Source organism: Opisthocomus hoazin, chromosome 6 (assembly GCF_030867145.1).
Source record: "Opisthocomus hoazin isolate bOpiHoa1 chromosome 6, bOpiHoa1.hap1, whole genome shotgun sequence".
Classification (NCBI taxonomy): domain Eukaryota; kingdom Metazoa; phylum Chordata; class Aves; order Opisthocomiformes; family Opisthocomidae; genus Opisthocomus; species Opisthocomus hoazin.
Genome location: NC_134419.1, coordinates 43,328,127 through 43,344,650, shown reverse-complemented (window position 1 = coordinate 43,344,650; position 16,524 = coordinate 43,328,127). Strand labels below are relative to the sequence as shown.

The window sequence follows — 16,524 nt, the reverse complement described above, 5'->3', positions numbered from 1 at the left end:
GAAAATCTACTGGAGAGTGGAGACTGACAATAGACTACTGTGGCCTGAATGAAGTCACACCACCACTGAGTGCTGCCGTGCCAGACATGTTAGAACTTCAATATCAGCTGGATTCAAAGGCAGCCAAGTGGTATGCGACAATTGACATCGCTAATGCATTCTTCTCCATCCCTTTGGCAGCAGAGTGCAGGCCACAGTTTGCTTTCACCTGGAGGGGCATCCAGTACACCTAGAATCGACTGCCCCAGGGGTGGAAACACAGTCCCACCATTTGCCATGGACTAATCCAGACTGCACTGGAAAAGGGTGAAGCCCCAGAACATCTGCAGTACGTCGATGACATCATTATATGGGGCGACACAGCGGAGGAAGTTTTTGAGAAAGGGGAGAAGATAGTTCAGATCCTTCTGAAAGCCGGTTTTGCCATTAAGCGAAGTAAAGTCAAGGGACCTGCACAAGAGATCCAGTTTCTATGAATAAAATGGCAGGATGGGCGCCGTCAAATCCCAATGGATGTCATCAACAAAATAGCAGCTATGTCCCCACCAACCAGCAAAAAGGAAGCACAGGCCTTCCTGGGTGTTGTGGGTTTTTGGAGGATGCACGTCCCAGATTACAGCCAGATTGTAAGTCCTCTGTACCACGTGACCCGGAAGAAGAATGATTTTGAATGGGGCCCTGAGCAACGACAGGCATTTGAACAGATTAAACGGGAGATAGTTCATGCCGTAGCCCTTGGTCCAGTCCGGTCAGGGCAAGATGTTAAAAACGTGCTCTACACCGCAGCTGGGGAGAATGGCCCAACCTGGAGTCTCTGGCAGAAAGCACCAGGGAAGACCTGAGGTCGACCCCTGGGGTTTTGGAGCCGGGGATACAAAGGATCCGAGGCCCGCTATACTCGCACTGAAAAAGAGATTCTGGCAGCATATGAAGGTGTTCGAGCTGCTTCAGAAGTGGTCGGCACTGAAGCACAGCTCCTCCTAGCACCACGATTGCCGGTCCTGGGCTGGATGTTCAAAGAGAGGGTCCCCTCTACGCATCATGCCACCGATGCTACGTGGAGTAAGTGGGTCGCGTTGATCACCCAGCGCGCCCGAATGGGAAACCCCAGTCGCCCAGGAATTCTGGAGGTAATCATGGACTGGCCAGAAGGCAAAGATTTTTGAGCATCGCCAGAGGAGGAGGTGACACGTGCTGAAGAGGCCCCACTGTATAACCAGCTGCCAGAAGATGAGAAACAGTATGCCCTGTTCACGGATGGATCCTGTCGCATTGTGGGGAAGCAGCGGAGGTGGAAGGCTACTGTATGGAGCCCTACACGACAAGTCGCGGAAACGGCTGGGGGAGAAGGTGAGTCGAGCCAGTTTGGAGAGGTGAAAGCCATCCAGCTGGCTTTAGACATTGCCAGTCGAGAGAAGTGGCCAGTGCTCTATCTTTACACCGACTCTTGGATGGTGGCCAATGCCTTGTGGGGGTGGCTGCAGCAATGGAAGAAGAACAACTGGCAGCGCAGAGGCAAACCTATCTGGGCTGCCCCATTGTGGCAAGATATTGCTGCCCGTCTGGAGCAGTTGGTTGTAAAAGTCCGTCACGTGGACGCCCACGTCCCTAAGAGTCGGGCCACTGAAGAACATCAAAACAACCACCAGGTAGATCAGGCTGCTAAGATTGAAGTGGCTCAGGTGGATCTGGACTGGCAACATAAGGGTGAACTCTTTATAGCTCGGTGGGCCCATGACACCTCGGGCCACCAAGGAAGAGACGTGACATACCGATGGGCTCGTGACCGAGGGGTGTACTTGACCATGGATACCATCGCACAGGTTATCCATGAATGTGAAACATGCGCTGCAATCAAGCAAGCCAAGCGGGTAAAGCCTCAGTGGTATGGAGGACGATGGCTAAAATATAAATATGGGGAGGCTTGGCAGATTGACTACATCACACTGCCACAAACCCGCCAAGGCAAGCGTTATGTGCTCACAATGGTGGAGGCCACCACCGGATGGCTGGAAACCTACCCTGTGCCCCATGCCACCGCCCGGAATACCATCCTGGGCCTGGAAAAACAAGTCCTGTGGCGACATGGCACTCCCGAAAGAATCGAGTCGGACAACGGGACTCATTTTCGCAACAGCCTCATAGACACCTGGGCCAAAGAACACCGTATTGAGTGGGTGTATCACATCCCCTACCATGCACCAGCCTCTGGAAAGATCGAACGTTACAATGGGCTGCTAAAAACCACTTTGAGGGCAATGGGGGGTGGGACTTTCAAAAATCGGGATACTCATTTAGCAAAGGCCACCTGGTTGGTTAACCAGAGGGTCCACCAACCGGGCTGGTCCTGCCCAGTCAAAACCTCAGCGCCCCGTAGAAGGAGATAAAGTCCCTGTAGTGCACATGCGGAACATGTTAGGGAAGACGGTTTGGGTCAGTCCTGCCTCGGGCAAAGGCAAGCCCGTCCGCGGGATTGTTTTTGCTCAAGGACCTGAGTGTACCTGGTGGGTAATGCGGAAGGATGGGGAAGTCCGATGTGTACCTCATGGGGATTTGATTTTAGGGGAGAATAGTCCATAAATAAATTGTATAAAGTTAATTGTTAAATAGCCCTGTCAGTGTCTGTTATCACTGTTACAATTGTTATATTTAGTACCAGTAGTAGCATAGTAAGAATCATCCAGATTAAAGAAGGATGGACTTTTTTGATGAACCCTAGCAGAGCACAGGGATGATGGAACTGGACCTGGTTTTCAACAACTGGCATCCAGCAACTTCATCAGGATCAACATCTCCTGCAGACTGTGGGCACGGGCCGCACCAGATACATCAGCCGTGAGCTCCGGATGCAGCAAGTGACCGCCCATCACCACACATCACCTCTCCTGCCACGGAAGACCATAACGACAGATGGAGCCCGAAGTCATGGATTAAATGAACTCAACGGACACTTTAGAGTGATGATCCATAGATTAAAGGAATGATATCTGGAGACAGGAGAAGTGGTGGTGATCAACTGGACAATGGGGGACCTGGGCATGATGTAGATGGTATGGAATAAGGGGTGGATAATGTCCTGGGTTCGGCCAGGACAGGGTTAATTTTCACCGGACTCCAGGAAGGGGCACAGCCGGGGGGTGGGGGCTGACCCCACCTGGCCAAACAGAGCAGGGTATTCCATACCATGTGACGTCACGCTGGGTTCCGGGGGGAGGGGGCGGCGCGGCGGGAACTCACTCTTGCGGCTCGGGAGCGTGCGGCGCCAGTGCGGTCTGAGAGAGCGGGTGTGTTTTTGTCGTGTTTTCTCCTTATCTGTATCGTTGTTGTTCCTGTTTCCCTCTGTTTACTGTTCTGTTAAACTGCCCTTATCCCGACCCACCGGTTTCTGCCTCTTTCTTTTCATTCTCCTCCGCATGCCGGCGGGGGGAGGGGCGTCCGCGTGGCGCTTTTGTTGCCGGCGGCAGCCGAAACCAAAACATGAGGCTTACCGAAGCGAATGGATGAGTTGCACTTGGCAGGAGAAGTAGTAAATACGTTTTCACAACTCCAGGTTGTCTGAAAAAGCAGGTGAGTTACTGAAAGGTGGCGTGATTTGGATAATGGAGGTTTAGCCTTTAGGCTTGTACATTTTAAGACCAGTTTGACTGGTTAAAGTGCAGAAAGGAAGCACTGTTGTGTAAAATATGCAGTCAGATGGAAAAAGAATATGAAGCTGGAAGCACAGGTCGCTTGCCTTCTGCTGCATCAGGATGTCAGATGCAATAAAAGGTTTTTAGTGTTCAGCTGTAAAAGCCCCTTTAAAGGAAATGAAGTGTGTTGAATTTTTCTGATGAAAGAGGAGTTCGGTGAAGTCTTTGGCTTTTAGCATCCACAAATCTGATTTATGAGACCCTTTGTACAACTACTGAAAATGTAAGGTTGTCGGTAAATTGAGCAGAGATAAACTTTTTGGACTTCTTTTAAGGATAAGAGGGGGAATATCTGGATTGTATCGATCTGTGTTTTTATGACACTTAACAGGTGTACATCTCTTGGCTGGTATTATTCATTGACAACATCATCATTGCGTTTGAGATGGAAGTATTTGTTGAGGTACTTGTAAAAAGTGACAAGTTAATGGAAACTAACCTTTTCTGGTACGAAGACAAATGGCTTCACGTTAGCCAAGAAAGCTTCTTTCCTAAGGCTAATTAGCCTGTCTTTATTTAAAGCAGTCTTGTCTTGCTAGGCGCAGTTTGGGAACTGTGTGCACAAATGTTCCACTCGCCTGAAGAAGACTGTCACTGGGATGTTGTCAAAGCTGGGGGTGGAAAGAAGTGGACGAGCAGAGGTGTGACTCTTGCCTCCTTTTGCTGTGTTTTGGATTCCCGGAGCAGTGGTTGCATGCTTGTGTGGGATTTGTGTAGCAGACGTTGTCTGTGGGACTGCTGCTGTACTAGCGATGGGCTGTTGTTAATCCAATGCCCTTTCCTCCATGGAAAGCACACCAGCCTTCCTCATTTATCTCCTCCTTCCCCGGTGCCCCTCGCATCCTGCTCATCTGGTTTCCTTGCAAACAGCCCCAGGATGACAAATAAGCTTTTGAACTTCTCTGGGAGGAAGAGAAGGGGGTTTCTTCAGTGCGTACTCTGATGTGTGAGCTCAAGTGAGAGGATGTGCAGGTTGCCTCTGAATTTACCCAAGACCATGCAGCCTGTCAGTACCTGAATGAAGTTTGTGTGCCATTACCTTTTCATTTTATGAAATTCACTGGTCATTGGCGTGTCCAAACTATTCCAAATGAATACATATTCTGACTTTTTAATCTGTCCATTTGGTTTTTTTTTTCCCTATTTATTCGCTATATCATGAGCCTAGGGTTGCGCGTTTGTATTATTACTGGTTTCTGTATAGTCTTGCCTTAAAAACTGTGTAGAATGGTTCTTATTTCAGAAAAAGAAGAGATAACTGCATTTTGAAAGTGTGAGCTCCTCAGTCTGTACGGATGAAGGGGTTCCATCTGGATGGAGGAGTGAAACAAAGCAGGAGGAGAACGTGCAAACACAGCCCCCATTGAGGATTCCTTTCAGTCATGGGAGTTTGTGCTTTTCCTGCAGAATGCAGGCTGTTCCTGCAATTTTTGATTTCTTCAGTTCGCTATTAGAGAATTTACATACATTATTATGCAATAGTTAGATGAAAAGAACAGTGTGTGCTCATAAATTCTCATTACAGAATTACAGTAGCAGCTGAAAGGTGTAAGAACAGGGATGCTATTATTTGAAATGCTGTACGTGTGATAGCCCTGACCCTGCAGTGGTTTTGGTGTGAGAACTTGAAAGCGTACTGCAATACCTTCCTGAACTGGATATAGAGATAAAAAGCTGATCGCTGCAACTTATTAGCATTTGATCAAATTAAATAACTTCGTTTAAAATTCTTTCTTTGAGAAGACAGTGATCAGAGAGCATTATTTTACTATTGTATCTTTTGTTTCTTCATTTAAAAAAAAAAGGCATAATAAAGGTACATCCTGACAAGTTAATACATAGTTCAGCAATTTGTTTCAGTTGTATAATTATGCAAACTATTTCTACAATTTCTCTTTTGGGTAGAAAATGGTAATCTCCTCTATACATTTAGACCTGTAACTTTCACATCTGTGATCTATATCTCTGAATTTGCTCTCATGTGTCTGGGATTAAAATGAGCAGAACTAAAATTAGAGTTAAATTAATAGTCAGCATACTGTGAAACATAACATACCAGACTCATCTCTTGGGTGGACGAAGACCTCTTGCTATTGGTATAGCTGTCTGAGAAGATGGTAGGCGTCATCGTTCGTCTCTGATATTAAGAAAGCTGCAAATTAAAAGATACCATGGAACTCTTTAATGTATGACTGCCCCTTAGAGGAAATTTGATGTGTAGTCCAGTTGCAGTGATTGTAATGTGCTCGTCTGAGCCAATGTTGTTAAAAATGAAGCCTGTTTCGCATGATTTTTTGGCAAGTCAAATCATTAACTTCACGTACTGGACTGATAATTGCAACATGTGAAAGCTCAGAATTGCGTTAAATTGCCCCTGTGCTGCAGCAGTTTCTCTGCTGTTGCTGCGGTAAGTTGATGTGGGTGGAATTTACTTTTTTTGGTTTTTTTTTAGAAGCAAGAACATTCTTCTTCATTGGAAATAACTTTGTACGTAGGACTTCTGTCACTATGGTAGTTTCTGAGGTCTTTGCAATTGTGACTACCATCTTGTCTTGCCTTTTAGACAACTTCTAGGTTCATGGGTAAGCAAGGAACCTACTCACGCAAACTTGCGACACGGATCAGGCCTTGTTGCTAGCATGGGATCTGACTGGAGTCACTCGTGTCAGCTCACTAATGAAAGCTTCCATGACTTGTTTCATTTTTGAACAGGATTCTGCAACCAAAAATACAGGAGCTTTTAAATGAGCCATAACTTCTTCAGTGAAGTTGTCTTGTTCTTTTGAGGACTGCTCTGACTGCCAATTATTTCTCTCTTGGTCAGGTACGACTGGTAAGGCATCATCACCACCACCTGTAATAGACACGAGACAGATGAGTGAGAAGCTGGAGACCATCCTGTATCAGCTCCGTCAGGTAACTCGAGAGAGGGATGAGCTGCGCAAGCGACTTGCACTTTCATCTCCTGGATCAACTTTTGATGACTGCAGGTAAAAATAAAGGAAAAGTTACATTTTAATTTAGTCCTCAGTAGTGTTTTCACGTGTCTTGACTCCTGCTTGCCTGTAAAGCGGCAAGGAGGTTGCAATGTGTATATGTTGCTCGTAATCTATCTGCATCCTGGTGGTGTGGAGGAAGCAGGGCGATAAGCAGGATCAAAGCCTTGGACCTCAGGAGGGCTGACTTTGCCGTCTTCAAGGAGCTACTGGGAGGAATCCCGTGGGCCAGGGCTCTCGAAGGCAGGGGAGTCCAAGAGTGCTGGTCGCTCTTCAAACGTCACTTCCTCCATGCTCAGGAGCAGTGCATCCCCCTGAGAAAGAAATCGAGCAAAGGAGGCAGGAGACCTGCATGTTTAAACAAGGAGCTGCTAGCGGAGATCAGGTGGAAGAGAAAGGTCCATGGAATGTGGAAAGAGGGGCAGGCACTTGGGAAGAGTACAGGAATGTGGTCAGAGCGTGCAGGGATGCGACGAGGAAGGCCAAAGCCCACCTGGAATTGAAGCTGGCAAGGCATGTCAAAAACAACAAGAAGGGCTTCTTCAACTACAGCAGCAGCAAAAGGAAGGCTAGGGACAATGTGGGGCCGCTGCTGAATGAGGCGGGTGTCCTGGTGACGGAGGATGCGGAGAAGGCAGAGCTACTGAATGCCTTCTTTGCTTCAGTCTTCAGTGCTAAGACTGGCCCTCAGGAATCCCAGGCCCCGGAGGTAAGAGAAGAAGCCTACAGAGAGGACGACTTTCCCTTGGTCGAGGAGGACTGTGTGAGGGATCGCTTAAGTGATCTGGACGTCCACAAATCCAAGGGTCCCGATGGAATGCACCCGTGAGTGCTGAGGGAGCTGGCAGATGTCATTGCTGAGCCACTCTCCATCATCTTTGAGAGGTCCTGGAGGACAGGAGAGGTGCCTGAGGACTGGAGAAAGGCCAATGTCACTCCAACCTTCAAAAAGGGCAAGAAGGAGGACCCAGGGAACTACAGGCCGGTCAGCCTCACCTCCATCCCAGGAAAGGTGATGGAGCAGCTTATCCTGGAGGCCATCATCAAGCAAGTGGAGGAAAAGAAGGTTGTCAGGAGTAGTCAGCATGGATTCACCAAGGGGAAATCATGCCTGACCAATCTAACAGCTTTCTATGATGACATGACTGGCTGGGTAGATGAAGGGAGAGCCATGGATGTTGTCTACCTAGACTTCAGCAAGGCTTTCGACACAGTCTCCCATGATATCCTGCTAGGGAAGCTGAGGAAGTGTGGGCTGGATGAGTGGTTGGTGAAGTGGATAGAGAACTGGCTGAATGGCAGAACTCAGAGCGTTGTTGTCAGCGACGCTGAGTCTAGTTGGAGGCTGGTAACTAGTGGTGTTCCCCAGGGGTCAGTACTGGGCCCAGTCTTATTCAACTTCTTCATCAACGACCTGGATGAAGAGTTAGAATGTACCATCAGCAAGTTTGCTGATGACACCAAACTGGGAGGTGTGGTAGACACACCGGAAGGCTGTGCTGCCATTCAGCGTGACCTGGATAGGCTGGAAAGCTGGGCAGAGAGGAACCTGATGAGGTTCAACAAAGGCAAATGCAGGGTCCTGCACCTGGGGAGGAACAACCCCATGCATCAGTACAGGCTTGGGGTGGACCTGCTGGAGAGCAGCTCTGTGGAGAGGGACCTGGGTGTCCTAGTGGACGACAGGTGAACCATGAGCCAGCAGTGTGCCCTGGCTGCCAAGAAAGCCAGTGGCATCCTGGGGTGCATTAGGAGGAGTGTGGCCAGCAGGTCGAGGGAGGTTCTCCTTCCCCTCTACACTGCCCTGGTGAGGCCTCATCTGGAGTACTGTGTCCAGTTCTGGGCTCCCCAGTTCAAGAAAGATGAAGAGCTACTGGAGAGAGTCCAGCGGAGGGCTACGAGGATGGTGAGGGGACTGGAACATCTCTCTTACAAGGAGAGGCTGAGGGAGCTGGGCTTGTTCAGCCTGAAGAAGAGAAGGCTGCGAGGGGACCTAATATATACTTACAAATATCTGAAGGGTGGGTGTCAGGAGGATGGGGCCAAGCTCTTTCCAGTGGTGCCCAGTGACAGGACAAGGGGCAACGGGCACAAGCTGAAGCAGAGGAATTTCTGTCTGAACATGAGGAAGAACTTCTTCGCTCTGAGGGTGACGGAGCCCTGGAACAGGCTGCCCAGGGAGGCTGTGAAGTCTCCTTCTCTGGAGATATTCCAGACCCGCCTGGAAGCAGTCCTGTGCAGCCTGCTGTGGGTGACCCTGCTTTGGCAGGAGGTTTGGACTAGATGACCCACAGAGGTCCCTTCCAACCCTGACCATTCTGTGATTCTGTGATTCTGTGGTGTACGTGTAAGGAGGTTACCACATCCACGTTTCAGAGCTGCCTGTTGAATGCCTATTCCTGCTTTTTCCAGCAATTTTATTGTGGAAATGAGGGCAGTCAGGCTCATCTCTATGTTGAGAGAAGAAAGCAAATGAGTTGTTTAGGCTTCCGGGGTTGCGTTGCGGAAAGAGAAAGAAGACGGTGGCTGAAGCGTTTGCAGTTTTGAAAGCAAGAGAGAAGAAAGGGAGATAGCTCTGAATACTTGGCTGGAGGACAGAAATCAGGAGAGGAGAAAAAAAAAATCTTAGCTATTCCTGTGCTTCTGCAAGGAGAGAGAGGTCTGGACTTCTTTTGAGGGGAGTAAGTGTTTTTTTAGGAGATAGGCTTTCTGGTATGCATGTTTTGGGGGACTGTGTAGCATTGACATTTTGAGAGTAAGGAACTCGCCTCCATTGAGAAGCTATGGGTGCTGCCAAATTAAAATAACGTGTGTTCTAAGTCAGTTAATGGCCAACAGCCTTATGCAGCTCATTCTAATTTGGGGATTGAGGAGTTATGTGGAAGATAATACTCAGAGAGAGTATGAATTAATTGTAGGTAAGGGTTTTATTGGGTAGGAATCAGAATTGGTGTGGTTTAGAGGGTTAAAGATGTACTAGTGTTTATAAATGTGACTTTGGGCACACTAAGCAAGTACTTTTTGGCTACAGTAAGCACATGCAAGAGAAATCTCTTGAGCCTCGGAAAAAATTGTCTGTCACTGAATCTGAAATGAGAGCAAAGAACAGATTTCCTGGAAGGTGCTGTCATGATGCATAACTTCTCTGAGCTTCAGTGTTTTACTTGTTGTCGTTTGTACCTGTTACTTTATTAGTTCTGTCTGAATGTGGCTAGGTGGTTAATTAAATTTTTTTGTCCTAATGAGATAAGGTCAAGATCTGAACCAGTGAACTGGAATTGAGAGAATCTGGGCATTTTATTCACTCATTAGCTACTAGTCTTAATGCCCTCTTCCTACCCTCATCAGTTCTGAGGGCTCCTTTAAGAGCATTGTGCTGTATCTAATGGTCTCCAAGCGTTGTGGGGGTGGGAGAAGAAAAGGTTGTCAAATGTCAACATCCTTTGCATAGCTTCCAGTTACTTATTTATATGGAGAGATTTCTTATTTGAAGTCACTAAAGCTCAGGCATTGAGGATTTTATGGCTTACAGTGATGTTCTCCATAATCCAGGATGCTCTTAATAAAGTTCTGATGAGCTGTCTGTTAGACTGCCCTAGTTTTTTCTCTTTAATTGTCAAATCGATCTTCTGTGTAGGATTCGTATGTTCTGGAAAATATAAATGTTTACAGTTTAAAGAACAACTCATCAAAATAAGCATTGTATTTGGGCAGTGCTTGGACAGTGTATGTTGGGTGGAGGACGCTCCTTCCAAACAATTAAATATTTGAAGAGTGGGAAATCAATGAAGATTATGTGTTGATGTTTTTTTCCTTTGGTATAAAAGCAACTGCCCCTCCCATCCACATACGGATCTGTGGTTTTTGCAAGCTTGCTGGTATTTTTTTTTTTTACTTCTGTTTTGCATTTTTTCCTTGTATAAAACTAATCTTCAGCCTTCCAGGAGTCAAAGCCCAGACACTGCAAACTGTTAGACACTGAAGTGTGAAAGCTGAAACGTCGTTATATAGACAGTGACTTTTACGACCCAAAAAGGGCTTTTGCTTTCCTGGCTGTGTCGGCTGCTCTAACGATGGCCGTACCAAACATGGGTGGTGTGCAGGCAAATCTTGACACGTCACGACGATGTGCTTCAAAACACTTGCAGCTCGCAACGCATTCGTGGGCTGGACTGCACTGGCTGCGAAGGCTGGCAGTTGCAAAACCCAGAGCTGTTTGGCAGAGCAAGCGTTGACTACGCTTCGAGCAGTGGAAGAGGAGCCACAGGAGTGGATTGCGATGTGCTGAATCAGGTGAACGTGTGTCATCCCGCCGGACAGGAGCAGGATTGCTCATGTGGCGCTGGTGTCACTCGATGGTGGCTGGATGCGTGCACGTGCCGTGGTGATTAAGCAAAGATCTGACCAGATAATGTAGCGTGCTCAAGGTGCGCTTCATAGACTTCAACCTGCTATTCTTACCATTTATGTAGTAGTAGAAGAGAACTGCAATACAAATAAAACCTCTGAAAACTGGCTTTGAGAATAGACTGGTTTATGTAAACAGAAACAATTTTTTTTTTTCTGTAATTGTTGTTGTTGGTGGTAGAATTGCAGTAGTAAGTGAAAACTTTTTCAAGCTGTTGGATAGGCATTGCCCACAAAACTGGATCTGCCATTGGCGTTAAGTTTTATGTCCGCATCAGATACATTTAAATGTCAGTCACGATGTAGCCTTCATTTATGCTCGGGGTAATTCGCCTGGAATACAAAGGAGTTTTAGAGTTGTTGTATGAATATCAGGAAAACAGTTGGGCTTTGACACTAGGATTTTAAATTTTGTTATCGTTTGAACTGATTCTTCCAAAATGGTGACTGACACCTCTCATTTACTGAAATCGTAGCTTTCTGGTTTTTTGAGGCATTTTGGCATACAGCTGTGGTGGTCTTACTTAAACAAGGGTCATCTACTACGTGCGGTCGAATGGACTGCTTTGGTGCAACAGTTTGGCCTTCTGACCAGTGCTCCTCCTGTGCATATCTGTGTTTTTCTTGCTGAGACGTAAACCCTTGAAAGTGCACTGAGGAACATATGGCCTTGGCTATCCAGGTGTTTTTTGTTTCATGTAGATGAGCTAGAATGCAGGATGTTACTGGTGGCATTGATGCTTGCTCCTCATTGCATAGATAGGCTAACTTCTGTAGTTACCTGTATGGTACCCGTATGTTTGTGTGGGTTTGGTTTTTTTTTTTCGTTTTGTGGGGTTGGTTTGTTTTAGAATGATGCTAGTGTTATTTCAGCAATGTATGAAATACACATCATTGGTGTTAGAGTTGGAGAGCAAGTCATCACCGTGGCTTTGAGACTGACCTAACAGTTATCCTTTAGTAAAATTCACACACTGAAGTAGTTTGCAAAAATATGCATTGATGATTACAAGCTTAATATGAACATGTGTTAATGGGTCTCAGTAAGCTCAATGCTTCAACTGAGAGTTAAACTGCGCTTCAATTAATGTTGTCAATTTAATGACTGCAGTGGGCAGATGGTGCCTACTTTCAATAATTTCACCCTGAAGTCTAATTTAAATCAATACCTGGGTTTTTAATGATTCTGTCAAGGGTGTGAAACGTTTCAAATTGAGTTTTACTTATGCTAACTAAGGTTGTATTTTAAAAGAATAACACTGCAGTGGTTATGGTAATATGTCTGTAACACTGCGTGAGTAACATATGACTTCTTCTGGCACTGCTAAATAGTGAATTGAAAAAACCCCCTAAAAGACATCCCTGTAGATATGACTTGAATATTTAGTTGCTTTATATGAATCTGGCTTTTAATTGTTGCTAAAATCTGCCAGTCAAGGAAGGATTTTCTTGGTTTTGTTTTGCCCAGGAGCGCTTCTCTGGAGAAAGGAGATAAAGAGGACCTACAGTTGAAGGCCTTGCTACTCACCAACACAAACGCCACTGGGTTGCTGAAAAGCACCTTCAAACCCTACATGCGCTCCCCAAAAGTCTGTGAATCAGATGTGGCTGTTTTTTTTTTTTTTTAACAATTCTCACTGCTGCAGCAGTGCGAAACTATTCTCATTTCAGTGCATGCCAGCTGCATTTCAGTTCCAGAATCCGTGTTGCTGTTTCTGTGTGTGTGAAGCAAAGAGAATTCTGATTGCTTTTCAGGCAGCGCTTAGAGCGAAGCCATTTGGGAGAGAGGGAGGTGGGAGGGAGAAAGGGTGATCTGTGCAGCAGTGGAGCAAATCTGATAGGAGAATAAACAGAGTTAAATGAGAAAGCAGTTGTTTGCTTATTGGGTTTTTCTTCATTGCCTGTGGAGATACCCAGCAGATGGCACAGGGATGGCTCTCAGAAGCTTCATTTTGAAACTAGAAAATTCAGTGGTGCAGAAGTTTTGTGACTGTGTAGGGGAGGAACAGTTCACTTTCGAGTCTTTTTTAGAAGCTTAGTACTTCAAAAGAAGAAGGCATAATCCTGCTAATTGTTTCTAGCATGATGTATGATTTTTCTAAAAAAGAAATAAAGGTATTGTGTGCAGTGACCGTGCATTCTAGGCATAATCTATGTTGGTCAATTGCTTGGCAAGGTAGCCTATTTTAGAAAATTTTTCCTCTCCCAATCATACTGATATACTACAAAACATTTCATTCAGAAATTTTCTTTTGACTGACTTTGGCTTTCGCTTTCTTCAGCTTAGTGAAAAATGCTTATTGGAGATTATGTTGTGTTGGAGATTCCTAATGGTTATTTTAACAAAATGCAGGTTATCTTGTGGAAGTGTGAGGTAGATTCTGACATGTTTTCCCAGTCATTTATAGTAGTTTAAAAGAACGTGGTAACACTTAATCAGATGTGCAGTTCATCAGAATGACTTGGTGAAACGGGTTGAATTCAATGCTCGGTTAGTCAAACTGGTCAAATTCTGCCAGCGTAGGTGCCTGCGTTTGGTGTCCTTCGAAATTCTTTCTCTCAGTCCTGAGCCTGATTTTCCAAGGGACCTTCGGACAAGGTCCTCCAGCCGCTGCCTGGATGAGAAGTTTTCCCTAGCCCAGGTCTCCATGCAGCCCCTCCTGTCTTTGGCTGCCTCTTTCCAACTCTCACGTGCAGCTCTGTGCTTTTTCTTGGTGAGTTTTGACGTGGTAGCGCAGAAAAGCTGAGCATACTGTGATTGACTTGTTCTCGTATCGAGTAATGGTTCTGCTCCATGATAATATGGCTGCTCGGAACAAAGGGATGTGCACCCTCAGGACTCTTTTTGGCTGTGTTAGATGGAATTGTCTCCTTCTCAGACGTCACATCTTAGTGTAAAACTGATATGGGTTAAAGTCAGGGAGTTTTTACTTTTGGTTGCATCTTAATGTGAAGGAGTCGATATTTAAATATAACCTAAGTATCAACAGTTGTGTCATACCGTTTAAGTATTGGATAATCATTTCACAGATTTTTCATTCTCGGTAATACCTGATTGACTTTAGATTATTTTCCCACCCTAGGCCTAGTCCAAAACCAAATCATGATTATGAAAGACTGAAGATTCAGTGCATGAAGGCCATGTCAGACCTACAGTCTCTGCAGAATCAACACACCAAGACACTGAAAAGGTGTGAAGAAGCAGCAAAAGAGGCAGATTTTTATCAGTAAGTATTAGTAAAGCTGTATGAGGTAAGAGTTTACCAGTCTGTGCTAGATCCTCAAGTGTTAGATACAAAGCATCAGAACATGGCAATATGAGATTAAATATTTCTGGCCTGTTTGAAATCAGGAAGTATGGATTGCTTGTTCTGTTTTTGAAGAATTTGAGACAAATCCCTGATGTCTTGATGGGACGCTGACAAGGAAAGCCTGGTTACTGATTTTCAATTGCAATCCAATAGTCTTACTGTCAGGCTGGAGAGCAGAATATAGTTTCAGAGAATGTAATTTCTTACTCTCTTTTAATAGGTCATGATAGCTGTCATGCTGATTTGTGTAAGTTTTCGCACAGGCTTAGACCAATTGTAAGCATTTACGAAAAAGCAATACAATAAGGAGAAATGGTGAATATTTCTAGCATGCATTTCTGTTTAAAAATCCATTGGTGATGTAAGTAGGAACATGTTTTCTTCACTTGAAAGGAAGACAGCTCAGAAATAGAAATGCGAATAAATTCTTGGTTTTGAAGTTTATTTCACTTAAATCTACGCTATCAAGTGTGATTAGTGTTTAAGGACAGCGTTTGTTTTCCTTGGGGACTGCTAGTTCTCACACAGCACTTTCACCCACAGCGCTTCAAGCCTTGAAAGAATAATTTCCTTATGTTCTTCTTCCAAACCATGAAAATAGTGTTAAAGGCTGTCGACAGGTGCAGATGTAGCAAGTTGTGTGGTTTCTTTGCAAAGAGCTCGATTCGTAGTTTCGTTTGAGGATTTTCAACTCACTAGTGAATTCTGTGCGCAGCATTAGTGTTCTGTACATTGTAAATGGATTTTTCAGAGCTGAATTACCTATGTTCATCCCGTGCTGATGTGAAACGCTTGTGTTCTTTGTCCTAAAAATGGGTGTTTTGCTCACCTTATTTGGATGTTCTGTAGTCCCTGAAACTTTACTGTGCTGCACTGTTTATTTCTGTATTTTCATGGTAATATAAAAGGATTTAGCTTCTCATGTCAGGAGAAAAGCTCAGAGTTTTAAAAGGTAGAGTGGTTGATTGAAATATGCAAGTATACCAAGAATATAACTATGTTCCTCAGAGACCAACAATTTAGGCTTCTGCAAAATAATGCATATGAACAAGTACAAGCTTTTGTATTTGCACTTACTACAGACTATCTGGTCAGAAGCAAGTATAGCAAGTTTAAATAGATTCAGAGGTAATTCTTTTTATTTTAAGAACTTATTTACTTGGATATGAATAATGCAGTTTCCTGCTTAAAAGTTTCAAGAGGCTGAAACTCACTTTTGGAGTTTAGGTGCCCAAAATGTGACAATGCATGTTGAAGTCCATGCATGCAATTCCTATTCGTCCTGTGAGCAATTCTCTTGTTAAAGAAATGAATTAAGTAGAAGATGCTATGTTATTTTCTCCTGCAGTAATTCTTAAAACCCCATGCTTTAAAAAACCAAAAAGTTACCATCCCAAAGAATTTAGAATTTCCAATGAAATCTGGTTAACAAATAACAGATTGACCTACGTCTAAAGATCACTTGTGTTTAATTGTGTGAATATAATTTGTCAAAGACGGGGCTTTTTTTAGCAGGTTATTCTAATTTTCAGGTAATTTTTGTAATGCTTTGGGTCCTGTGCAGCCTACTGTAGGTGACCCTGCTTCAGCAGGAGGGTTGGACTAGATGACCCACAGAGGTCCCTTCCAACCCTGAACATTCTGTGATTCTGTGATTCTGTCCAGGAAATGTTGGTATTTCACTTCATAAGGAAGGAGTGCAGAGTATCTTAAAATGTAAAATGATTCTATTAATTTTCATGTGGTTTTTTTTTTTTAATAAATATGGACTTTAAATACTTTACCAGCAGGTGTGAGAGTTCAGTTTGAATGGTTCTGTCTGAACAACAGAAATACTTGTCAGTCTCCAAATGTCACTCTCTATTTGATCTGCAGTTGTAGAATACATCCAATTGATTTTTCTGCTCTTTTTCAGCAGTGGTTTGGTCTAATTTTGGACTGCTACCTGGAGTTATAACCTGAATGATAGTCTCATCGTGTAGCTCTCAGTTGTTTGATTTTTAAGGGAGAATGTATTTCTTTCAATAATTACGGCTTGTATAACAAAGTTTGGAGTAACTTGGATAGCTTTTTACCTGCTTGAACGTAGTCGAAACATACGCAATGTGTTTTTGTTGGTTG

At 44.7% G+C, this 16,524-nt stretch overlaps 1 protein-coding gene across 4 annotated transcripts in view; it reads left to right on the top strand.

Moving 5' to 3' along the window:
* Positions 1-16,524, top strand: part of DLG5 (discs large MAGUK scaffold protein 5) — a 117,275-nt gene that overhangs the window by 51,676 nt on the left and 49,075 nt on the right. For all 4 annotated transcript variants that reach the window (XM_075422945.1, XM_075422943.1, XM_075422942.1 and 1 more), the window contains 2 exons: positions 6,514-6,679; positions 14,176-14,319. In XM_075422945.1, the coding sequence (XP_075279060.1) occupies positions 6,514-6,679; positions 14,176-14,319 (310 nt within the window). The remainder of the gene's footprint in view (positions 1-6,513; positions 6,680-14,175; positions 14,320-16,524) is intronic.